This window comes from Panthera uncia, unplaced genomic scaffold (assembly GCF_023721935.1).
Source record: "Panthera uncia isolate 11264 unplaced genomic scaffold, Puncia_PCG_1.0 HiC_scaffold_267, whole genome shotgun sequence".
In the NCBI taxonomy this organism is placed as follows: domain Eukaryota; kingdom Metazoa; phylum Chordata; class Mammalia; order Carnivora; family Felidae; genus Panthera; species Panthera uncia.
The window spans coordinates 16,252-41,751 of record NW_026059393.1 but is presented as its reverse complement, the minus strand read 5'-3'; the positions used below and the strand labels follow the sequence as shown (position 1 = coordinate 41,751).

Here is a 25,500-nt window from a genome sequence, read left to right as displayed (position 1 = left end):
TTCTGAAGTGACCCCGACACAAAAGTCACTTTTGTATCTAATTCCTTAATGGTTTAAAAACCAAAAAGAGAAGTGACAACAGCAAAATGAGAGAGTAGACAGCTCCAATCCCCCCTCCTGACAGGCCGAGCGGGCAGAACTTTGTCAGAACTCTGTCAAATAGGCAAAGGTGTACAGAAGTTGAGCAAATGCTAAAAAACAAACAAACAAAAAACAAACAAAAACGGCAACTTAAAAACAGTTGGAGGGGTGCCTGGTGGCTCAGTCGGTTAAGCATCTGACTTCGGTTCAGGTCATGATCTCACAGTTCATGGGTTCGAGCCCCGCACTGGGATCTGTACAGACAGCATGGAGCCTGCTTGGGATTCTCTCTCCCTCTTTCTCTGCCTCCCCCCGTTGGCGTGCTCTCTCTCTCTAAATAAACAAGTGTTTAAAAAAAAAAAGACTTAAAGCTTCATGGCGTTCTACCAGCCTCTGCCTCGCTACTCCCTCCCCAGCTTGGCGGGTGTGATGAAAAAACTATAGTCCCCATTCCCAGCATGGGATCCTGGCCCTTTGCTCTGGATGGAGCAGAGCAGAGCGTATTTGTTAATGACTGTGTGTATCTGTCCTAAGCCTGTCTGGGAGCTACCTGAAGGGCGGGTGCTTCACTCTGGTTTGTCTTACTTGAATCTCCCCAGGCTGTAAGAGCCATGAGCAGTGCTCAAAAGCACCATAAATAACACTGGCCAACTACCCACAGCTGTGAGGGGCAACAGATTATTGTTCAGACATGCAACAGACTGCCTAAAGCCTTGGATGAAAAGCTGGGAAGAAAGTTTCTTCCTGAAATTAGAGAGTTCAAAATCTCTCATATATCTGGGACACTGAGAAAGCCACACATATGCCCAAGGTAAGAAGCTTATTTAAAAAACACCCAGGAAGACCATACGCGTTCATGCTGGGCTAGTCCCTAGGCTCGGTGAGAACCTGCCTGTGAAGGCAAGTCCTCACAAAGAGCCAACCTGCAGAAGTTGGGAAAGATTCTCTCTCTCTCTCTCTCTCTCTCTCTCTCTCTCTCTCTCTCTCTCATATTCAGTCACTTGCTCTCGGCATTCAAGGAAATCTGTGTAAAAATACTACCTGAACACAAGGAACACTCTTCAGTAGCCACATACGGTGAGGAACACACCCTTGGCAAAAAGAGTTTGCACACTCGTGAAACATATGGACCACTACAACCTTCGACAATTAGGGGAAAAAAAAGTCAAACCCTAGGGAAGGGGAGAGTGTGATTTCCCCATTTACCACAATTTAATAGTAAAATAGCCAGTTTTCAGAACAAAACAGAGAGCCCAGAAATCCACACTTATATAGTCACTTAATCCACAGCAAAGGAGGCAAGAATCTACAACAGGGAAAAGACAGTCATTTCAGCAAACGGTGCTGGAAAACTGAACGGCTATGTGCCAAAGAGTGAAACTAAACCACTTTCTTATAATTGCACACAAAAATAAACTCAAAATGCATTACAACTAAATGGGAAACCTGAAACCACAGAACTCCTAGAAGAAATCACAGACAGTAACTTCTTTGATATCAGCCAGAGAAACATTTTTCTAGGTACGTCTCCTCAGGCAAGGTAAACAAAAGAAAAAATCTCATCAAAATAAAAAGCTTTTGCACAGCAAAGGAAATTATCAACAAAACAACAAGGTAAGATATAAGATATCTCCAAATGCTATATCTGATGAGGGTTAATATCCAAAATACATAAAGAATTCACACAAAAATTAAAAAAATAATCAGATTAAGGTGCCTGGGTGGGTCGGGGGGCTGAGCATCTGACTCTTGATTTCAGCTCAGGTCTTGATCCCAGGGTTGTGGGGCTGAGCCCCACATGCTGAGCATGGAGCCTGCTTCAGATTCTCTCTCCCTCTCCCTCCCACTTGTGCTCTCTCAAAAAAACAAAACAAACAAAAACAACAGCAAAAAACCCAGGTAGTACTGACACAAGGGCAAACCAAGGACATAGAATTGAGAATCGAGAAATAAATCCACACATCAAGGGCCAAATGATTTCTGATAAGGATGCCAAGTCCATCCAAAGTGGTGCCCACTTTCCCTATACATGGTCCTACGCGATTTCTTCCATCTGGCTTTTCCTGAGCTATGCCCTTCTATAATAAAGCGGTATTTTAGTCAGTAAACAGCTATCCTGAGTTCTGAGAGCCACTCTAAAAATGACTCAGAACTGTAGGAAGAGGGTCATTGGAACCTGCAGTGTAGAGCTGGCTGGTCAGCACAGGTGCTAATCCTGGCTAGTGACTGCCATTGGAAAGGAAGGAGGGGCAGGCAGTCTTGCAGGACTGAGACCTCAATCTGTGGAATCTGACACTAACCAACTACATCTGAGTTGAACTGTAGGACACCCAGCAGGTGTCTGGAGAATTGTGTGAGTGTGTGTGTGTGTGTGTGTGTGTGTGTGTGTGTCTAGAGAGTGGGTGTTATACACACACACACACACACACACACACACACACACACACACACACAGGAACTGGTGACCAGAACCACTATAGTGACATAGATATTTCAGGCCATCTAAAATTAGTTTATTTTAAAATGATGAATTGGGGCATCTGGGTGGCTCAGTCAGTTAAGCATCAGATTTCAGCTCTGATCACAATCTTACAGTTTGTGGGTTCGAGCCCTGCGTTGGGCTCTGTGCTAACAGCTCAGAGCCTGGAGCCTGCTTCAGATTCTGTGACTCCCCCTCTCTGCCCCTCCCTGGCTCACACTCTGTTTCTCTCTCTCAAAAAAAAAAAAAAAAAAAAAATTTTTTTTAAATGTTGAAGACCCTTAATACTAATATTTTTTGAGATGAAGAAATAGTAATTCAATTTTTAAAAAATATTAAGTAGATATATATTAGAAAGCAAAATAAAGAAAACAATACTGTGGCTTCTACATCTTAAAACTATGTAAATTTTCAACTAACAGGGTAGAAAAAACTTACATATTGCTCTAAATATATTTCTTACCTTTTGTTGATATAATGAATCAAAGTGTAAATAACGTCTCGAAGAACAAAGGCCCACGCTCCTCCTAAGGTACTTTTTATGTCTTTCAGTAATAAACTAACAAATAGGTGATATATTTTCAGAATTCTGTGCTTTTTATAAACATTATTTGTCTCAGCGGCTTGTTCACATATGGCTAGAAGAATTTTCTGATAGGAATCCTAGAAAATAAAGAGACATTTCATAAAAACTTATGTAATCATTTATACTCAGCTATAACAAATGTATTTTATATTCAAAATAACAAATTACAGAATTTTGTGTTGGTTTGATATCAAAGGCAAATATTACATTAAGAAAATTAATATCATGAACTTAAAAAACTATTGTCAATTTATCTAGCTTTCAGACAGCAAAAAATAATTTAAAAAACATCTACACTCTGAGCTAACATATGACTAAACTATCATGAAATTCAGGCTTCATCAATGAATACTGACAGGTAAGATACCAAGATATAAACTTGTTGAGGAGTGTTTTACTTTTTAATTAATTCAGATGAATTTTCCATTTGTTCATCTTTTTTTCTCTTTAAGATGCACTTACACAGATTTTTGAGCTGAAAAAGAAGGAATTCTCTCTTCAGTTATTTTAATAGAAATGTGTACTCACAGGGCTTTTGGAAAGAATTTCTAAGATGCTTTTAAGCTTGGTTTTATGGCAATTACTGATATAGGCAAACGTTGCTTTGATCACGTGTGATGGGAAATGAGGTGGGTTAGGAGCAGGGTCCAAATCCCTAAGAGTCCGAAGAAAACACGCAGTCATCATTTTCAGAACAAAATTAAGACAATAATAATCCCACATTCTACAACTACTCTTCCATTGAAAAACTTGGCTTTTAAATAAAATCACAAATGACTTATGACGGTCTACATGTTAGCAGTCAGCATATCTAAATACCTGTGCCCTCCATGACTGAATCAATTTTAAATGATTTGCTGACGAAATCTTTTATGAAGTTAATGGCAATCCCACAAATGAGCCTTGGTATCACTTCACATTTGAATTAAAGTTCTAAGCTAGTACTGTAAAAGCACTAATACCTTAAGACTGGGAAATCAAACACTATTTACATCAAATGAAATTATACAGTAAAAGTATTCGGGTGGATATTATTACTTTTTTGCACAGCTGGCATGGTAGGGAACTCAAAAATACGTAAAGGGTGCTTTCAAGAAGCTTACAATCAAGCTGGGAAAGTAACATATACAGCCAAGTGCGTCTCACATCCAAGTTAAGCTGTCATAGGTAAGATTCTGAGAGCTAAGGAGCATCAAGAAAAGGTGATCTAGAAATGCAAGCCACAGGTAAGAAACCCATGGATGTGTCCATGAAATTTCAAAAAACAGAATGAAAGATTGAGAAGGAAAAGGTCAACGGATTTGCAAACCAGGTGATCCACCTGAAAGAGCGAGCAATCATGGTGGGGAGACTCCAGTAGAGGCAAGGAGGTGGTACTTCAAGTCAAAGGCAGTTACTTTTAAAGAAACAATTTAAAAGCGTAGCTGTACCTAAAAACTGAAATAGACATTTGAAGGTGTCAAGCAATAAGCTTCCCAAGGAAATTCTGAGATAGCAGTTAATCCGCTAAATTTAAAATACCCGTACCCTGAAAAGTCACCGAGGTCAGTGCTTTGGCTGCCACCAGAAGTTGCTGGTTCGTGTAACGTCATCAGTAACTCCACAACAATCTCTGGTAAATTACTGAGGAATAAGTGATCAATCTGTAAGGATACAAAATTAAAATAATGTTTAAGTTCTTATGTCTGTGAGCTTTAACACGGCTCAAGGGGCTAATGTTACGGCATCATTTCCAAAATGAGTCAGTGACCGTAAAAGGAAATAGATGATGAAAGACCTAGATCTGCCAAGACATACGGCTAACTCCACTTTTTTCTGCTATGCAACCGACCTGTAGCCTGGGGGAGAGTAAGGAAATCTAACCAAACAAGACTCCCTTAATCTGACTCTAGTTTCATTTTAAAGAATCATTTTAACTAAGGCTTCAGCTGTAGCACTGAATTCCTCAACCTAGTAATTTTCCTGCCAACCAAATTCCCCACTGATCTACACGGCTTCTCAGTCTGCATTTTACTCTTGACTCACTTGGGAGATCTCTCTCACTTAACAATACTTGTAAGAATTCCCAGTGACTGGCAATAAGCATTTCTCTGTTCCCTGCAGAACTTTCCCCCAGATTTCTACTTGGCTGATGTGCCAAATTCTGAGCCTAGCTGGCCCCCACATCCCCTGTCATCATCAGTCAACCAAAATCCTCCCAGACAGGAGCAGGTTCTCCATCGATCCACCTTCTGTTACGGCGGCCTCCCAGAGAGAGGCACACATTCTCTAATTATACAGAATGGGCCTGCTGCGTTACATATACCCCAGCCAAGTGAAGGATGGTCATGAAGTTGTGAAGGAGGACTCATTAGCTCTCCAAGTTAGGAATTACAAGGGCACCAAACTTAAAGGCAAATAAACGGCTGATTTACTTGGTGTGCAAGGAGGTTTGAAAACACACTTCCTCATAACAGAAGCATTTTAAAATGTGACAAAAAGGAAGCCAAACGTAAGGGTGCTAGCCTTTCCCTCAGGCTTACACATCCGTCATTCAGGTCACCACTTCCAAGGTTTCAACCCTCTTAAAACACCAGCTCATTTCAAAGTATATCTGGGACAAGGAAGGACAAATTGGCCCCATCTGATTAATAACAAAGGAAAAACTCATGAATTCCCTTACACAAAAAATGACCAGCGGCTTCACTAGTTTCCTATTATTCTGTAATAAGCCCGATCTGTACTGTTTAGCTGAGGGACATACTGTTCAGATGTCTAGGTACAGCTAAACAATGTTGCAACTGTTAATATTTTTGGCTTTCCACCAGTGACAGTTTTAAGAGGCTTAGAGACTAATAATAATAGCTGCACTAACCCTTACTCACTGAAAAAAGAATCAACAAGATGGATTCAGAGAAAGTGTGTATTAGAGAATCAAAGAAAAACTTAACTTGTGACAACTTAATGCTAACTGGAATTGAAACTAATAAAAATTTATGTCTTTAACCAAGAAGATAAGAAATTATCATTTAAGTTTGCCTCTCTTCATTCTCAAGACTGATGTTTCAATCAGGCCTCAGTGTAATTGTGTTCTCCTCCTAGACTTACTCTGACTCTGAAAATTGCTGTCTTTTGGTTTGAATAATTTTAAGAAGTAGTAAGATTAGGTCTGCTTAGAAGTCTAAGCAGGAAGACGGGCTGGGAGGGGATAAAAGCAGCGTCTTTCATAAATCCCATAACGTCTGGAGCTGTAACATCCAGTTCCAAGTAACTTTTGAGAAGGGAGCTCCTCGTTTGCCTCCAGACTGACTGAGAAGCAGCTCTGACTGGCAGTGGTCCCTCTAAGCAGCTGGGAAATTCGTTCCGTTTGCTGGCTCCATATAGGTCAGGGGCAAACAAAACAAGTCTTTTGAAGTTTATCTAACTGTAATTTTAACATTAGCCAACTTTGCTTAGTCATCCCTTACTTACAAAACAAAACAAAAAAGTTGAGAGTTACCAATCCTCTTTGACCTTAAACAAAGTTTATATATGTGTTTTTAATGTAATCTCCCTCAAATTATTTTGGATGTATGTAAGTTATATTAAAAACAGAAGCTGTTAGGGGCGCCTGGGTGGCGCAGTCGGTTAAGCGTCCGACTTCAGCCAGGTCACAATCTCACGGTCCATGAGTTCGAGCCCCGCGTCAGGCTCTGGGCTGATGGCTCAGAGCCTGGAGCCTGTTTCCGATTCTGTGTCTCCCTCTCTCTCTGTCCCTCCCCCGTTCATGCTCTGTCTCTCTCTGTCCCAAAAATAAATAAACGTTGAAAAAAAAAAAAAATTAAAAAAAAAAAAAAAAAAAAAAAACAGAAGCTGTTAGATCCTTTTTTACCTGACTCCATCTTTTCTCAAATTATGAGTATTCACTACATACAAAGTAGCAGGGGTACAAAGCAGAAAAAAAAACAGCAGAAAATCTGTCCGAGTACTCACAGCAGAGAAGATAAACCATATTCTTAAGTAACTTATATTACACGTTAAAAGGTGGTAAGTGTCATGGAAAAAAGAGAGCAGAGCATGGGAGTCTGGGATCATACTTCTCCCTGAACAGTAAAGAGCTCAATGGGACTGAAGAGAAAGTGAGAACACTTTGTATACACTGTCCAGTAGTGCATGGATTGAACACCCAGCTTGCATTCACGTATTACTGCCAATAAAAATAAATTTTAAAAATGAAAAAGCGATAAATTTCAAAGTTTTTAAAAATTTTTCTGGTTAAAAACATTTCATTTATAAAAGCTACTCAAAAGAAGAGACCACTGTAATAACAACAACAATAAAAAAATTCACGGATTGCCTACACCAGACAATAATGACTACATATTAAATTTTACTACATAAATGATGACTGGTCTTAAAACTTTAAAGTCACATGTCAGGGGGCACCTGGGTAGCTCAGTTAGGTGTCCGACTTCGGCTCAGGTCACAACCTCACAGTTTGTGGGTTCAAGCCCCAAGTCAGGCTCTGTGCTGACAGCTTGGAGCCTGGAGCCTGCTTCGGATTCTGTGTCTCCCTCCCTCTCTCTGCCCCTCCCCCACTTGCAGAGCGTTCTGTCTCTGTCTCTCAAAAATGCATAAACATTAAAAAGAAAATCTTTAAGTTACATCTCAGACCAATTAGGGGCTCAAGAGGGGTGTCTGGCTGGCTCAGTTGGTAGAGCATGAGACCCCTGATCTCAGGATTGTGAGTTCGAGCCCCACATTTGGCCTAGAGCTAGTAGGTAAAAGTGAAGTCATACCTGTTTTCCTAGAAAGTTTTCATCTTTGAGTGTGTCGTAGACTTTGGTAGCAGTCTCTCTCTGCTGTGCTGTCTCACTTTCTCCTGTACCCTCATAGGCAAAGTAAGGAAGAATATTTACAAGAATCTTTGGAAAACAGTGTGTTAGAAGAGTTTTCCAATCCTCTTGAATCTGATTAGCAATGGACTTCACCTCATCAAAACGACTTCTAATCACCAGATGTGGGATCAAAACCTTGTAACAAGATCTAAAAATGTAAAAATTTCAAGTACATGTTATATATAACTTCTCAAAGTCAAATTTTACAATACAGCCCTTAAAATAATGAAACGAGCATTAGAACATCACTTTGTCTAGATCACTAAACATTCTTACTCTAATTTTATAAATGCAGAGATGAAGTTAAATAAATTTTAAATAATCACATAAGAAAACAGAGATCTTAGAATACACCAACCTAATTCTATGATCAAAAAAAGTGGGAAATGAATTTCTCTCTTCTACATAATCAATTTATGCAAAATTATTTCATTTATGTAGAATGAAATGTGAAAGAAATGTATGAATTCAAACTATTTTTCTAAAGTTTACTTGTTTATTTTGAGAGAGAGAGAGCACATGCACAAGCAGGGGAGGGGTCAGACAGAGAGGAGAAGAGAGACAATCTGAAGCAGGCTTCACACTGGCAGCACAAAGCCTGATGTGGGACTAGATTTCACATATGGTGAGATCATGACCTGAGCTGAAATCAAGAGCTGGACGCTTAACCAACTGAGCCACCCAGGTGCCCGGTGAATTCAAACTATGAATGTAAATACTGTTAATAGCCAAAATGAAACAACAAGGATCACTGAATAACGCATTGCTTTCCCATCATCCTGAGACCAAAACATTATTCTCTACATGATTCTTCAGTTGTTCCAAATCTATTTTCAAAATTTTCTTCTCAAGAGTTAGGATTTAGCAAAATAAGTATTTTTACGTTACACTTTAAATCTAATAAAAATAATGACAAAATGGTCCATAGCCAAGGAACAGAAAGGAAGAACAACGCAGAAATAACAGCCACTGGTAATTTCTCTTTGGTTTGTCATAGGGAAGAATACCAAACATTAAAGCTAAAAGAGGGGCGCCTGGATGGCTTAGTTGGTTAAGCGTCCAACTTCAGCTCAGGTCATGATCTCACGGTCCGTGAGTTCGAACCCCATGTCGGGCTCTGTGCTGACAGCTCAGAGCCTGGAGCCTGCTTTGGATTGTGTCTCCTTCTCTCTCTGCCCCTCCCTCACTCGTGCTTTGTCTCTCTCTGTCTCTCAAATATAAATAAATGTAAAAATAAAAAAAATTCAAAAAAAAATTTGAAGCTGAAAGAGTCCTTCGAGACCGATGTTACTTTCTTACTGTACAGATTGAAAAACCAAAGCCGAGCAGGTATTTTCATGGCTTGCCTAAAGTTACACAGCTAGTTACTGGCACAGCTAGGACCGGACCCTAAACCCAGTGATTCCCTTCAGTACACTCTAATTAAAACAAGCAGCCCTGTCTCTCCTACTATACAGCCCCTAAGCTCCGGGTGTGTGTGTGTGTGTGTGTGTGTGCGCGCGCGCGTGTGTGTGTGCACACGTACATGTGTATGTGCATGTGTGTATGTGCGTGTGTCAGGTGGGGGTGGGGGGGATCCCAAACATTACCCTCTAATTTTAAAATGAACATATTTCATGTGTGTGTACACCTACCTATAGAAATCCTCAACATTTGTGTAGTTTAATAAAATAAAAGGAAAAGAACATAAGCTGTGTTCAGTATCTTGAAGATTCAGCCATTCCAAAACCAGATAATCCAAATGAGAAGCCATGAAGTCTTCTAAATGTCTGTACCCAAAGGTTTCAGAAACTTTCTCTAAAACCTGCACAAATCAGAAAGAAGTCAATGCTTTAAGAAACCAACGAAATAATATATCTAGATCTAAATCCTTCATTATTTACAGCATAACTTTGACACGTTCATTCAACTATTCTATACCTTGGCTTCCTCATCTATGAGATGGAGATAATAAAAGTACTTATACTTCAGAGACGCTAAACAAGAAAAATATATTTAATATAATTAGCACAGAGCCTGGCACATAGCGACCACTCAGTAAATGTTAAAAGGTTAACTGGTCTAAGATTGATTACCCACAGGCTGGCCTACTTTAAGGGTCCATGGAGACCATGCTGGTAGAATCCTGAATGGTCTGTCAGGCCACTGGTCTATCACTGGTTCATCACATGAACATCTATGATGGAAAGGCGTGGAACTTTCCAAACCATGGAGGTGAGGTGGTGGAACGGGGCAGAGGCAAACATTCAACAACAATGTGCTGATGTGATTGCACAAATGGACTCTAGTGTTCCTTTCCCAGTCCTGCAACTTTAAAAGTGTCACAGCTCTATGATTTGACTTCTAGCCCTGCTAGATCCCAAGGTCGTGACCCAGAACTCCCAGGCAAAACACTTGCTACTGCTCTTTTCTCTATGGGTCTCCCTCAATAAAAGCAATTCCAGAGGGCCTGGTCTGCCTGATGAAAGGTCACTGATCCCCATCAGCTCAATGAACACCCCGTGACACGCTGGAGGTAAAAAATAAATGATACCACATACAAATAAACATACGCTAAAGAGTTACTACTTTCCAATATTCCAGATCTAAAAAATAAAATGGTCTCTAAGAGCCACTTTAAAATAAGTTTATACTTTTTAAATTATTTACAAGTTACCCAAGGAAGATAATAAAAAGTATTCATCCACATGTACCTTTTTAATGAGGTGAGGTTCTAATCCACTCTCTTTCACAGCCTTGCACAGGGCAAACAAAGCCTGTTTCTCACAGACGGGGCTGCAGCATAAAATCACAGCCATCGTCATCAGCAGGACAGATTTTCTGTTATAAACCTCATCTACGAGTTCAGCGTTCTCAGCTCTGTGGGCCTGCAATGGAATTTTAAAAACAATGATGTCATAGGAGTACACAAACATTACAAATAAACCAATCAGGCTAAAATCAATGTTCACCATTATAACGTCTAAGCAGCCAGTGAGCAATTTTATTTTTTTATTTTTATTTTTTTTAATTTTTTTTTTAACATTTATTTATTTTTGAGACAGAGGACAGAGCACGAACAGGGGAGGGTCAGAGAGAAGGAGACACAGAATCTGAAACAGGCTCCAGACTCTGAGCTGTCAGCACAGAGCCCGACGTGGGGCTCAAACTCATGGACCTCGAAATCATGACCTGAGCCGAAGTCGGCCGCTTAACTGACTGAGCCACCCAGGCCCCCACCAGTGAGCAATTTTAAACCCTAGAGTGATGGAGCCAAGAGCAGAGATATGAGAAAATATCAAAGTTTCTACAGTGCAAAAACTGTTTCTGATAATATCTTAGGGAAAGAATTCACAAACATTTCAGTGAGGTATAAAGCAATTTAAAGAAAAACAAGAAAGAAATTGCAACAAGGGCAACCTGATGGTCACCAGAGAGGCAGGTGGGGGGGTAAACAGGTGATGGGGATGAAGGGTGCTCTTGTGATGAGCACAGGTGATGTAAGGAAATGCTGAAGCACCACATTGTACACCTGAAGCTAGTATAACACTGTAGGCTAACTGACGAGAATTAAAACAAAAACTTAAATAAAAAAAAAAAAATCCAAGTAGGGGAGAATAACAAAAAGCTCCTTTTCAATTACAAAGTATACATCCTGGGATGTTTTTATTATCATAATTTCATAGACAGCACTTTATACTGCAAAACATATAGTCACGTGTACTGTCAAAAGTAAAAATGGGGGCGCCCGAGTAGCTCAGTTGGTTAAGCGTCCAACTCTTGATTTTAGCTCAGGTCATGATCTCGCAGTCGTGATCTCAAGCCCCACGACAGGCTCTGTACTGGGCAGGGAGCCTGCTTGAGATACTCTCTCTCTCCCTCTGCCCCTGTCCCACTTGCATGCGTGCATGGGCATGTGTGCTCTTTCTCTCAAAAAAAAAAAAAGGTAAAAATAAAATCATGCAACTAGACAGAATGACACATGCTTCTAGTTTAATGACCCATCATTATAATATCCCAACAGATGTGAACATTTTTTGACTAGCTGTAATTGATAAGAGCTTCTCGGGCACCTGGCTGGTTCAGTAGGTGGAGCATGAGATTCTTGATCTCAGACTTGTGAGTTTGAGCCCCACAATCGGTGAAGAAATTACTTAAAAATAAAATCATAAATGGGGCGCCTGGGTGGCTCAGCTGGTTAAGTGTCTGACTTTGGCTCAGGTCATGATCTCGTGGTTTGCGACTCCAAGCCCCGGGTCAGCTCTGTGCTGACAGCTCAGAGCCTAGAGCCTGCTTCAGATTCTGTGTCTCCCTCTCTGTCTGTCCCTCCCCCACTCACACTCTGTTTCTTTCTCTCTGTCAAAAATAAATAAACATTTAAAAAAATTAAAAAATAAAATCTTAAAAAAAAAGTTTCCCTTCACATTTAGAAACTCTCCTACACATTGATCCTACTTCTGGTTTTTTGGAACAAGGAAAAGAAAGAGCCTTTACTAAATGGCCATCATTGACATGTTTGAAAATAGCTATGAGGTTCCCACTAAGTCAGCTCCTTCACCAACTCCTTAGGAGAGACAGGATCTACAGACTCTAACATCCTAGTTAAAAATCTACTTCTACTCAGAACCAAACCCAAAATACAAGCTGCCTTCTATAATGTATAGATGAGTCCAGATTCTTTTTATCAGCTTGTTTGTGACAGTAAGCTTCTATTAATGACATCTAAGGCAGAATTTGTTTCTTTTGATAACTATTGCAATGGGATTCATACAGTGCTCTCAAGAGTAAAACCTGTTAGGACTTGTTACAAATGAATTTCTATCAAGTCAGTATTTTCCCTTTTTGCTTAAGACAGGCTAATTTTAAAATGTACCATATGGGGCGCCTGGGTGGCTCAGTCGGTTAAGCGTCCGACTTCAGCTCAGGTCGTGATCTCGCAGTCCGTGAGTTCAAGCCCCGCGTCAGCCTCTGTGCTGACTGCTCAGAGCCTGGAGCCTGTTTCGGATTCTGTGTCTCCCTCTCTCTCTGACCCTCCCCCATTCATGCTCTGTCTCTCTCTGTCTCAAAAATAAACGTCAAAAAAAAAAATTTTTTTTTAAATGTACCATATACATCTCTATTAAATCTTATATTATTCACATTCATTTTTCCAATCTATTGAAACTTTTTTTGAAATTCACATTCTTTCACCCAACTGTCCAAAAACTGTCCTTTTGTGTTATCACCGACTAGATAGTATTTGATTAACCACCTCATATACTTTTCACAAACATATCAAGGCATAAATAAGTGAATAAATTCTAACACTCAGATAATTTTGCCATTTAAGAAAAATATTATTCTACAAAGAAATATAAAAATCATAAGGCTCCCTAAAGAACACCAATATAAGTCGGTCTCCCCTATCAGAACAGGGTTTTCAATCCATTTCTTCCTACCATCACCTTTCTCCAAATTGGTTTTTAACCAGATCTTACAAGAAATATTTTAAGAAGACAGAAATCACATCAAGCAACTTTTCCAAACACAATGGTATAAATCAATTTAAAAATCCTGACAAAACCACAAATGCACGCAGTCTAAACAACATGCTACTGAACACCCAATGGGTAAATGAAGAAATCAAAGAGGAAATAAACATATACATGGAAACAAATGAAAATGAAAACACAATGGTCCAAAATCTTTGGGATGTAGCAAAAGCAGTTCTAAGAGGGAAGTTTATAGCAATACCTCAAGAAACAACAAAACTCTCAAGAAAACAACCTAACTTTACACCTAGCAGAACTAGAAAAAGAAAAAGCAAAGGCCAAAGCTGGTGGAAGGAAGGAAATAAAGAAAAGAGACAACAACAACAAAAACAGAAAAGATCAAGGAAGCCAAGGGCTGGTTCTTTGAAAAGATCAACAAAATTGATAAACCTTTGACCAGAGTCATCAAGAAAAAAAAGAGGACTCAAATAAAATCGGAATGAAAGAGGAGAAATAGCAACTGATACCACAAAAATACAAAGAATAAGAGAATACTATGAAACATTATATGCCAACAAACTGGACAATCAAGAACAGATGGGTAAATTTCTAGACACATAAAGTTCCAAAACTAAATCAGGAAGAAATAGAAAATTTGAATAGATTACTAGTAAAGAAATTGAATCGGTAATCAAAAATCTCCCAACAAACACATCCAAAGCCAGATGGCTTCACAGGTGAATTCTACCAGACATTTAAAGAAGAGATATTATTTATTCTTCTCAAACTACTCCAAAAATGAGAAGAGAAAGGAAAACTTCCAAATTTGTTCTAGAAGGCCCTGATACCAAAACCAGGCAGAAAGACAAAAAAGAGAACTAGGGGCCAATATCCCTGATGAATGCAGATGCAAAAATCCCCAACAAAATAATACCAAACTAAATTCAACAATACATCAAAAAGACCATTCGCTGCAGTCAAGGGTATTCATTTCAGAGATGTAAGGATGTTTCAATATTCACAAGTCAATCAATGTGATACATCATATTAACAAGAGGAAAAATAAAAACCATATGATCCCCTCAACAGATAAAAAAAAAATTTAACAAAATACAACATCTTTCATAATAAACACTCTCCGAACAAAGAGGGTTTAGGGGAAACAAAGCTCAACATGATAAAAGCCATATGTGAAAAACCCGCAGCTAACATTATACTCAATGGTGAAAAACTAAAAGCATTTACTCTAAGAGCAGACACAAATAAAAGGTGTCCACTCTCACCATTTTTATTCAACACAATACTGGAAGCCCTAACTACAGCAACCAAACATGAAATAAAAGGCATCTAAATTGGTAAGGAAGAAGTGAAACTGCCACTATTTGCAGATGAAATGATACTACACATAGAAAACCCTACGGAGCGCCTGGGTGGCTCAGTCAGTTAAGCATCTGACTCTTGATCTCAACTCGGGTCATGATCTTGTGGTTTGTGGGTTCAAGTCCCACATCGGGCTCTGCGCTGACAGTGCAGATCCTGCTTGGGGTTCTGTCTCTCCTTCTCTCTGCCCCTCCCCTGCTGTGTTCTCTCAAAATAAATAAACTAAAAAAAAAAAAAGAAAACCCTAAAGACTCCATCAAAAAACCATTAGAACTCATAAACGAATTCAGTATGCTGTTGCAGGATACAAAATTAATACACAGAAATCTGTCGCAGTTTTTTATACACTAGTAATGAAGTAGCAGAAAGAGAAACTAAGAAAACAATGCCATTTACAATTATACCAAAAAGAATAAAACACCTAGGAGTATATTTAACCAAGGAGGTAAAAGACCTATACTCTGAAAAAATAAGATATTAATGAAAGAAACTGAAAATGACACAGAAAAATGGAAATATATGTCATGGTCTCATATTGGAAGAATTAATATTATCAAAATGTCCATACTACTCAAAACAATCTACAGATTCAATGCAATCCCTATCAAAATACCAACAGTATTTTTCACAGAACTGGAACAAATAATCTTATAAAGCTTGTATGGGACCAGAAAAGACTCTGAATAGCCAAAACAGTCTTGAAAAAGAACAAAACCAGAGGTATCACAATCACAGTAATCAAAACAGTATGGTACCGGCACAAAAAAAGATACACAATCAATGTAACAGAAGAGAGAGGCTAGAAATAAACCTACACTTACATGGTGAGTCTATGACAAAGGAGGCAAGAATATACAATGCGAAACAAACAGTATCTTCAATAAAATGGTGCTGGGAAAACTGGACAGCTACATGGCCAAGAATAAAACTGGGCCACTAACTCCATACACAAAAATAAACTCAAAATGGATGAAAAGTCTAAATGTGAGACCTGAAACCACAAAATTCCTAAAAGAAAACATAGGCAGTATTCTCTTGGACACTGACCTTAGCAACAGTTTTCTGTATATCAATTCAGGCAAAGAAAACTAAAGCAAAAATAAACTATTGGGAGAACACCAAAATAAATGTTTTGCCCACCAAAGGGAAACCATCAACAAAACGGAAAGGAAACAGATATTTGTAAGTGGTATATCGGATAAGGAATTAACATCCAAAATATATAAAGAACTTCTACAATTTAACACCTAAAGAAAAATTTGATTAAAAGATGAGCAGAGTACCTAAACAGACATTTTTCCAAAGAAGACATCGAGATGGCCAACAGACACATGAAAAGATGCTCAACATCATTCATCATCACGGAAATACAAACCAAAACCACAATGAGCTATTACCTCACACCTGTCAGAATGGTTGCTATCAAGAAAATCAGAAATAATAAGTGTTAGTGAGGATGTGGAGAAAAGGAACCCTGTGCACTGTTGGTGGGAATATAAAATGGTGAAGCCAATGTGGAAAACAGTATAACGTTCTTTAAAAAATTAAAAATAGGAATCCCTTATGATTCAATAATTTCACTACTGGGTACTCACTCAAAGAAACAAAAACACTAATTTAAGAGATATATGCACCCCTATGCATTATTCACAATATCCAAGTGAGGGAAGTAACCCAAGTGTCCACTGACAAATGAATGGATAAAGAATATATGGAGGATGAGTGGGCAGGTGGGTGCAACAGAATATGACTCAGCCACAAAAAAGAATGAGATCTTGACTTCTGCAACAATGTGGATGGACGCAGACGGTATTATGCTAAGTGAAATAAATCAAAGAAACACAAACACCATAGGATTTCACTTCAAGTGAACAAAAAAAAAATCAGACTTTTAAATACAGAGAAGTGGTGATTATCAGAGGGGAGGTGGGTGGAGGAATGGGTGAAAGAGAGAATGGAGATTAAGAGGTACAAACTTCCATCTATAAAATAAGTCACAGGGATGAAAAATACAGCACAGGGAATATACTCAATAATAATGTAACAATGCTGTATGGTGACTACGTCTATCATAAGCACTGGGTAATGTACAGAATTGTGAAATTATCATGTTATACACGTGAAACTAATATAACATTGTACGTTAACGATACTTCAACTGAAAAAAAAAATTTTTTTTTAAAGTTTATTTTTATTTATTTTGAGAGAGACAGACACAGCATGAGTGGGGGAGGGGCAGAAAGAGAGAGAGACAGAGACAGAGAGAAAGAGAAAGGGTATCCTAAGCAGGCTCCACACTGCGCAGAGCCTGATGCGGGACTCAAACTCACGAACCATGAGACCACGACCTGAGCCGAAACCAAGAGTCAGACACTTAACTGAGCCAACCAGGCACCCCTCAATTAAAATTTTAATGAAAAAGGAAGCCATTTACACTCAATAAATTTTGTTCTTCCCACAAAAATAGTACATCTAAGTTGAATCAAAAGAAATTGCCATTATTGGACCAAGTCTAACCTATAACAAGATAATTTCAATTAACTCATACAGTTGTTTTAGTAAACCAGCGGATGTCGTCTTAGACCACGCTTGGTAAAGTAGTATATACCATATTTATAAGAAGTGTATGATACTAGCAAGTATTAAAATTACTACTTCTCTCATTCCTTCCTGAGCTTTCGAGTATGCATTTTCAAAGGCTGTTTGCTGAAGCTTCAAAGGAAGTGCTTTCAATAATGTGGAAGAACCTCCGTGCTTCATATCCTGGAATAATCTTAAAAAAAAAAAAAAAAAGTAAAAAGTGAAATAATTTACCTTAAATACAACTTTCCAAAGTATATTATCAGACACAAATAAATCACTATGTGACACACACTAACATACTGGGTCTTGTTTCAAAAAACTAATGAAATCTGAGCCCATTTAAGCAGCTTATATTTTAGGTAGATGTGTTAGAACGTAACATTTCAAGCGTTCAAGAATGCTGAACAACCTGACAAAAACATGCAGTCCTAAAAAATTACAGTTGCTCCTTTAAGTACTCAAACATAAACAGGTCTACATGATAGAATTACTCCAGTGACTCTATGACTGCATGTTCACCAGAATAAAAATAATCGTAATTAGCACAAAATGAAATGTCCCAATCTTCATTTTATAAACTCATATAAAAGTCACAGTGACATCCAAACATTCAATACCTTCTGGAAGTGGTTAAGACACACATCTTATTCAACTCAACCACTTACTAGCTGTATGGCACGGAGCAAGTTACTTTCTCTCACTGAGCCACACTTTTTACTCACAAAATGGAGAAAATAATAGTATCTAAGTGATAAAAGTGTCAGAATTAAGAGAAAACATAAATGCCAGGCCTACAGTATATGCCCAGTAAGTGCTACCTACTTTCAACATCACAACTAGTGACCCACAACTGTGCCAGACGAGACACGCTATCTGCAGCATTCTAGACACGTCATGAATATAGGACCTATTACCTATTGATGGACTCTGCGGCCAACATGCTAACTTGATGATGATTATCAGCAAGAAAATGTGGAAAGACTTCGTTCACAGGAAACTCTTTGCCCATCACATTAAGAATAGCCCATTTTGAATAAGGATCAGCCTATGGGAAAAGAACTAAGGTTAAATATGAAATACTAAGACAAAAATTATCCATCAACAAACAGAAACAAAGGCTACTTTAAAAATTTCAATAGAGACCTTATTAATAATTGATGTGGAATAACTCACCTCGAGCAAAGTTTTAAGGCATTTTACTAGTGCCATTCTTACAGAGAATGTGCATTTCCCCTCCTTTGCTAAGTGCCTGAAATAAAGTAAGTGTTTCAAAGTCAAATAATTATTCCACTAAAAGCTCAGTCAAAATATATCATTGAGTATCATACTTATTCTAGGTTTCTTCCAAAATTTCTTTTCATACTAAATTTAATTCTCATTCTGTAATCCTCATAGGCCAATATTCTCAGCTTCCAAAAAACTCCAAATAAAAAAAGTTAGTTTGAAAAGGAGTTCATTTTAATGTACCTTATTTGTTTTCTATGATCATGCCTCATCTGGGGGCTATCATACTTCAGCGAACCATGTTATTTATAAACTTGCTTTAAAAGGAAAACATTTGTAAAACTTGTTTTTATATCAAAGATTTCAAAACCACATTCTACACTGATTCAGAAATCCTTACAAATCAAGTGGGAGGAGGGCTCTAAAGATGTGCTCCTCTGTAAATATGGTAAAACTTGCCTCGTGTCACGTCACGCTGTGACTACATGCATACACTGGGGACAAGGCCAATGTGTTCACTGTTCTTCAAGCAATCAAGGAAGGAAACAGAAACTACATTCTGCTATTGTTAAAAGATGTATATACTCACATTCAAGGATTCGAACAAATCACTAATGCAGAAAGACAAAGTTAACAATTGCATCCAGAGTAGTAAAAGAAAGTTAAGAACGCCACAAAATACTCTGCACCTACCAGAACGCTCCAATCACTGTTAGAAACTGCCCTTGGGCATCCCTTGTGTTTTCAGCATCCATACTGCCTTGACACAGGTTCATCACTATATGAATGACGTGGTTTAAAACTGTCTTGCAAACATCCTGGTCACGGCGATACAAAGAACACACGTTGCTGTAGTGGAAAAAATTTAACTTTATAAGTACAGCACAACACACCAGTTAGTTTATAAATTTAAAGTGAACATAACACATGGTTTTAATTTCTTACGATAGTGGCTTTAGGAGTTCAACAACCTCTTCCATCGGCAAAGGATGTTCTTCTCCAGGAAGCTCCTTTAAAAGCACTAGATACTAAGACAGTTGAGGGGGTTAAATCATTTTTTTTCTATAGGTCATTTGCTTAAATAAGTATACACACGTAACCATAAATTCACACATTAATGCATGCACACATGTGCACACACACATACACACACAAGACCAGTGAATTTGTAAAAGAGGCAGTATAGTAACAAAAAGGGTCTGAAGTCAAACAGAGCTGGACTCAAATCCCAGCACTACAACCTATTACTTGCATGGTTAAAAAACGTGCCTTGTCATCGGAGCCTTGTACTCTCACCTGTAAAATGCGGACAGGGCACTTACATGGCCAGGTTACTGAGGATTAAAGGAAATGAATGTAAATGTCTAGCATGTATTGTAGGAATTCAGTAAATAGATAGTTGTAATCACTGTTGGGGTTAAAAGCCTGCGCAAGAATCTGAAATGATTATTATGTTCCTACCCTCCAAAAATAATGCTTCGGGATAAGACTTCAATGGTTCAAAACTGTTCTATGGAATTTTGGACAGCAGACATAGTGGTGGGCAGGGAAAAGGCAAATACACTGGCTTCTCTTCCTAAAGGCAACCTTGTAGGGTTCTCTATGGTACTGGGGATACCAAGGGCCACTCAGCAACTACCAGGTATAATAATGGCAGTTGTAACTAGGCAGCTGGTTTCCGAGAGCCGCCAAACAATTTTCTAGCTATAGTAAGAAATTCAAAGATACTTTTTCCTATCATCCATATGTAGAAAAATGTTTCTTCCTCCTTCTCAGATATTATAAAAGAAGATTAAATTGGACCACTTTAAATATTTGCTTTGAGAGTCACATGCACGATGTCATAGAGTATCTTGAACTGACTTTAAACACCAAAGCCTCAAGAAAAGCTCAGAGCCTTCCTCACTGGTGGGGGCTAGAGACCTGACTAGAGTGTTGGCCAGGGTCAAAACCAGGGGATCACACAAGGCTCAACTGAGCACATTTGCTGGGGGCAGAGGATCAACAAGCTTGTTCATGACAGCTGGAACATGACAAGGATTCCACAAGGATTCAAACTTCATGACTATAAGGTTCTAATTACGGAATCCTCTGGCATGTTTCCTGGGTCTGAGGAAACACAGGCATGTTTGCCAATTTTCTGGGACTAGGGACATGCCCACGGACTCACCCAGCATACTTGCTGGGCCAGAGGCTCTCCCTAAATGTTCAGTAGTGCTGGGGCGAAGGAGATGACTTACATGGTCAGGAGCTAAGTAACATATAAGAATACTGAGTAACCAAGTAAATGTATGGAAGTTAAATGGGAAGCCAGGTCCCTTACTGTTGGGAAAGGTAGCTAGAAATATGGACAGAGAAAACAACAAATCCTATGATGTTGGACTGGAACTGAAGAAATCTATCGGTAGGTAGACAGATTAATGGGGTTAGGGCAGAAGAGGGATTCTTTTCTTAATAGTCTCAAAAAAAAAAAAACAAAACAAAAACAAAAACAAAAAAAACAAATCTGTATCTACTTATTAGGAAACATGAGACAAACCCAAAGTGAGGGCTTCTAAAGAACAAGTGGCTATATTTCCCTTCTTCTGATGCTTTTAGCCTAAGGCCAACAGAAGAAGGGAATAATAAAGATCAGAGAAGAAATAAACAATATAGAAACAAACAAACAAAAAACCCAGAACAGATCAATGAAACTAGGCGCTAGTTCTTTGAAAGAATTAATAAAACTGATAAACCCCTAGCTAGACTTACCAAAAAGAAAAAAGAAAGGACCCAAATAAATAAAATCACAAATGAAAGAGATTACAACGAACACCACAGAAATACAAACGATTGTAAGAGAGTAATATGAAAAATGATACGTAACAATTTAGGCAATCTGGAAGAAACAGATAAACTCCTAGAAACATACAAACTACCAAAACTGAAACAGAAATAGAAAATTTGAACAGGCTCATAACCAGCAAAGAAATTGAATCAGTAATCAAAAATCTCCCAACAAACAAAAGTCCAGGGCCACATGGCTTCCCAGGTAAATTCTACCAAACATTTAAAGAACAGTTAATATGTTTTCTTCTCAAAGTGTTCCAAAAAGTAGAAATGGGAGGAAACTTACAAACTCTTCTATAAGGCCAGTATTACCTTGATTCCAAAACCAAAGACTCCAATAAAAAAAAGAATTATAAACTAATATCCCTGATGAACATGGATGCAAAAATTCTCAACAAACTACTAGCAAATCCAATCCAATAAATAGTACATTAAAAGAATCGTTCACCATGATCATGGTCCTGGGCTGCAAGGAGGGTCAGTATTTGCAAATCAATCAATGTAATACATCACATTAATAAAAGAAAGGATAAAAACCATACGATCCTCTCGATAGATGTAAAAAAAAGTATTTGACAAAGTACAACATCCATTCTTGATACAAAACTTAAACAAAGTAGGGATAGAGGGAACATATGTCAACACTCATAAAGGCCATATGTGAAAGACCCACAGCTAACATTCTCAATGGGGAAAAACAGAGCTCTTCCTCTATGGTCAAGACCAAGACAGGGATGTCCACTCTCACCACTGTTATCTAACATAAGACTGGAAGTATGAGTCTCAGCAATCAGACAACAAGAAAAACAAAGCATCCAGGGGCGCCTGGGTGGCGCAGTCAGTTAAGCGTCCGACTTCAGCTCAGGTCACGATCTCGCGGTCCGTGAGTTTGAGCCCCGCGTCAGGCTCTGGGCTGATGGCTCAGAGCCTGGACCCTGCTTCCGATTCTGTGTCTCCCTCTCTCTCTGCCCCTCCCCCCTTCACGCTCTGTCTCTCTCTGTCTCAAAAATAAATAAACGTCAAAAAAAAATATTAAAAAAAAAATAAAAAATAAATTAAAAAAAAAACCAAAGCATCCAAATAGGCAAAGAAGTCAAATGCTCATGATTTGTAGACAACATGATATTCCATGTAGAAAACCTGAAAGACTCCACCAAAAAATGCTAGAATTGATACACAAATTCAGTGAAGTCACAGGATACAAAATTAATGCAGATATCTGTTGCAGTTCTGTACACCAATAACGGAGTGGCAGAAAGAGAAATCAAGGAATCGACCCATGTATAATTGTACCAAAAACCCTAAGATACTTAGGAATAAACCTACCAAAGAGGTAAAAGATCTATAGTCTGAAAACTATAAAACACTGATGAAAGAAATTGAAGAAGGCACAAAGAAACAGAAAAACATTCCAAGCTTATGGATTGGAAGAACAAACATCATTAAAAAGTCTATACTATTTAATGCAATCCATACATTTAATGCAATCCCTATCAAAATACAACCAGCATTTTTCACAGAGCTAGAACAAACAATCCTAAAATTGGTATGGAACTACCAACAACCCCAAATGGCCAAAGCAATCTTGAAAAAGAAAACCAAAACGGGAGTCATCACGATTCTGGATTTCAAGCTATACTACAAAGCTGTAGTCATCCAGGAAGTGTGGTACTGGCACAAAATCAGACACGTAAGTCAATGGAACAGAATAGAAAACCCAGAAATGGACCCACAATTATAGGGTCAACTAATTTTCAAAAAAGCAGGAAATAATATTCAATGGAAAAAAGACAGTCTCTTCAGCAAATGTGTAGGGAAAACTGGACAGCAACATGAAGAATAAAACTGGACCACTTTCTTATACCATACACAAAAAAATTCAAAATGGTTGAAGGACCTAAATGTAAGACACAAACATCAAAATCCTACAGGAGAACACAGGCAGCAACCTCTTTCACCTCAGCCATAGCAACTTATTAGACACATCTCCAGAAGCAAGGGAAACAAAAACAAAAATGAACCACTGGGACTTCATCAAAATAAAGACCTTCTGCACAGTGAAGGAAACCATCAACAAAATTAAAGGGCAGCCTATGGAATGGAAGAAGGTATTTGTAAATGACATATCGGATAAAGGGTTAGTATACAAAATCTACAGCAAACTTAGCAAATTCAACACACACCCCCAAAAAATAACCCAGTTAAGAAATGGGCAGAAGATATGAATAGACACTTTTCCAAAGAAGACATCCAGATGGCTAACAGACACATGAAAAGATGTTCAACATCACTCATCATCAGGGAAACACAAACCTAAACCACAATGAGATACCACCTGATACCTGTCAGAATGGCTAAAATTAACAACAGAGGAAACAACAGGTATTGGCTAGCATAAGGAGAAAGCAGAACCCTCTTACACTGTTGGTGGGAATGCAAACTGGTGTAGTCACTCTGGAAAACAGCATGGAGGTTCCTCAAAAAGTTAAGAATACAACTAACTACCCTATGACCTAATGGTTGCATTATTAGGTATTTACCTGAAGGATGTAAAAATACTGATTCGAAGGGCGCCTGGGTGACTCGGTTGAGCGTCTGACTCTTGATTTCGGCTCAGGTCATATCTCACGGTTCATGGAGTGGAACCCTACACTGGGCTCCACACTAAAAGCGTGGAGCCTGCTTGGGAATCTCTCTCTCTCTCTCTCTCTCTCTCTCTCTCTCTCTCTCTCTCTGCCCCTGCCCCATTCATATTCTCTCCCTCTCTCTCTCTCTCTCAAAATAAAGAAACATTAAAAAAACATACTGATTTGAAGAGACACACGGGGGGGGCGGGGAGAGGGGCAAACCATAAAACAGACTCTTAACCAAAACCAAACTGAGGGTTCCTGGAAGGGAGGTGGGCAGGGGGATGGGCTAGACGGCTGATGGGTATTGGGAGGGCAACTGTTGTGATGAGCACTGTGTGGTGTGTGCAAGTGAAAAAAAGAGAAGGACAAATGCCTATACTATTCAAAAATACGAACGTCCTAAGGAAAGACTAAAGAACTGTTCCAGATTGAAAGAGACTGAAAATGCATGACAATTTGAGGCAAGGATAGAGAATTACTAAAAAGGCAGATGTGGTAAAATGTTACCTGTGGAAGCGTGTGAAGGAAATATGGGAATTCTTGTAGTATCATTACTTTACTGTGATCTTGAAATTACATCTAAAAATATCTACAACATGTAAATAAGGTCAAGGCAAGACTCAGAATTCAACTACAAGGTATGTATTATTTTTACTCGGGAGTCTTGGCCTACTTTAAAGTAATTTACAATAATTAATTATAACTAAAAATAATAAATGTATCCAAAGTCCAACCGAGTTTTAATGTTTCACTATCCACTTAAAATTTTTTCACAGTACATGAAAAGAAAAAGTCTATTTTATAACTAGCATCAGATTGTTATATTTTTATAACCAGCATTTTTTTATAACTAGCATTTTTATAACTGGCGTCAGATTTGTTCCTCAAGGAAGCAGGTTCAAACCATCACAAGTACCATATACTCTATCCAGCAACATCAGACGGAACTGAAGGTGTGTCACTTTCCCTGAACTCACCATGTGCAGGTGGAGGGATTTAGCAGGGTCCAGCATGCTGGAATCAATTAACATTAACAGTCTCCTCCGAATGTCAGCTGCTCTGAACGACACGGTACTAGTCTGAGCGGTAGTTACACACATACACAAGAACTTGAGCATGTCGAGGAAAAGTAGATCTTGCTTTGAAAGATGTTCTTCAGCTAAAGGATTCATGGCACCTGAATAAAAAGCACTTATTAAAACTAAGAGAGGGACACAACACACATATATTGAACATTAACTCAAACATTTTCCAGTCTACAAAAAAAAAGAGAGGGATGAAAGTCTACGGAAAGCAAAATTATGGTGAAAGTGATTAAACACTAAAAGCTTCAAAATTCTTCATGAAAAGTTACTCCAGGATTCTGTCATCAATAAATAATCTATACAAACATTCACGGAAG

The 25,500-nt window shown here is 38.5% G+C and overlaps 1 protein-coding gene across 1 annotated transcript in view; it reads right to left on the bottom strand.

Annotated features, from left to right (window-relative positions):
• LOC125917870 (serine-protein kinase ATM-like) overlaps positions 1 to 25,500 on the bottom strand; it is a gene marked incomplete at its 5' end in the record, with an annotated part of 72,753 nt that overhangs the window by 31,252 nt on the left and 16,001 nt on the right. The window contains 12 exons of the mRNA XM_049623965.1: positions 3,024 to 3,223; positions 3,675 to 3,801; positions 4,674 to 4,789; positions 7,904 to 8,150; positions 9,637 to 9,806; positions 10,696 to 10,869; positions 17,488 to 17,605; positions 18,330 to 18,460; positions 18,589 to 18,664; positions 19,333 to 19,488; positions 19,585 to 19,667; positions 25,076 to 25,275. Of these exons, the coding sequence (XP_049479922.1) occupies positions 3,024 to 3,223; positions 3,675 to 3,801; positions 4,674 to 4,789; positions 7,904 to 8,150; positions 9,637 to 9,806; positions 10,696 to 10,869; positions 17,488 to 17,605; positions 18,330 to 18,460; positions 18,589 to 18,664; positions 19,333 to 19,488; positions 19,585 to 19,667; positions 25,076 to 25,275 (1,798 nt within the window). The remainder of the gene's footprint in view (positions 1 to 3,023; positions 3,224 to 3,674; positions 3,802 to 4,673; positions 4,790 to 7,903; positions 8,151 to 9,636; positions 9,807 to 10,695; positions 10,870 to 17,487; positions 17,606 to 18,329; positions 18,461 to 18,588; positions 18,665 to 19,332; positions 19,489 to 19,584; positions 19,668 to 25,075; positions 25,276 to 25,500) is intronic.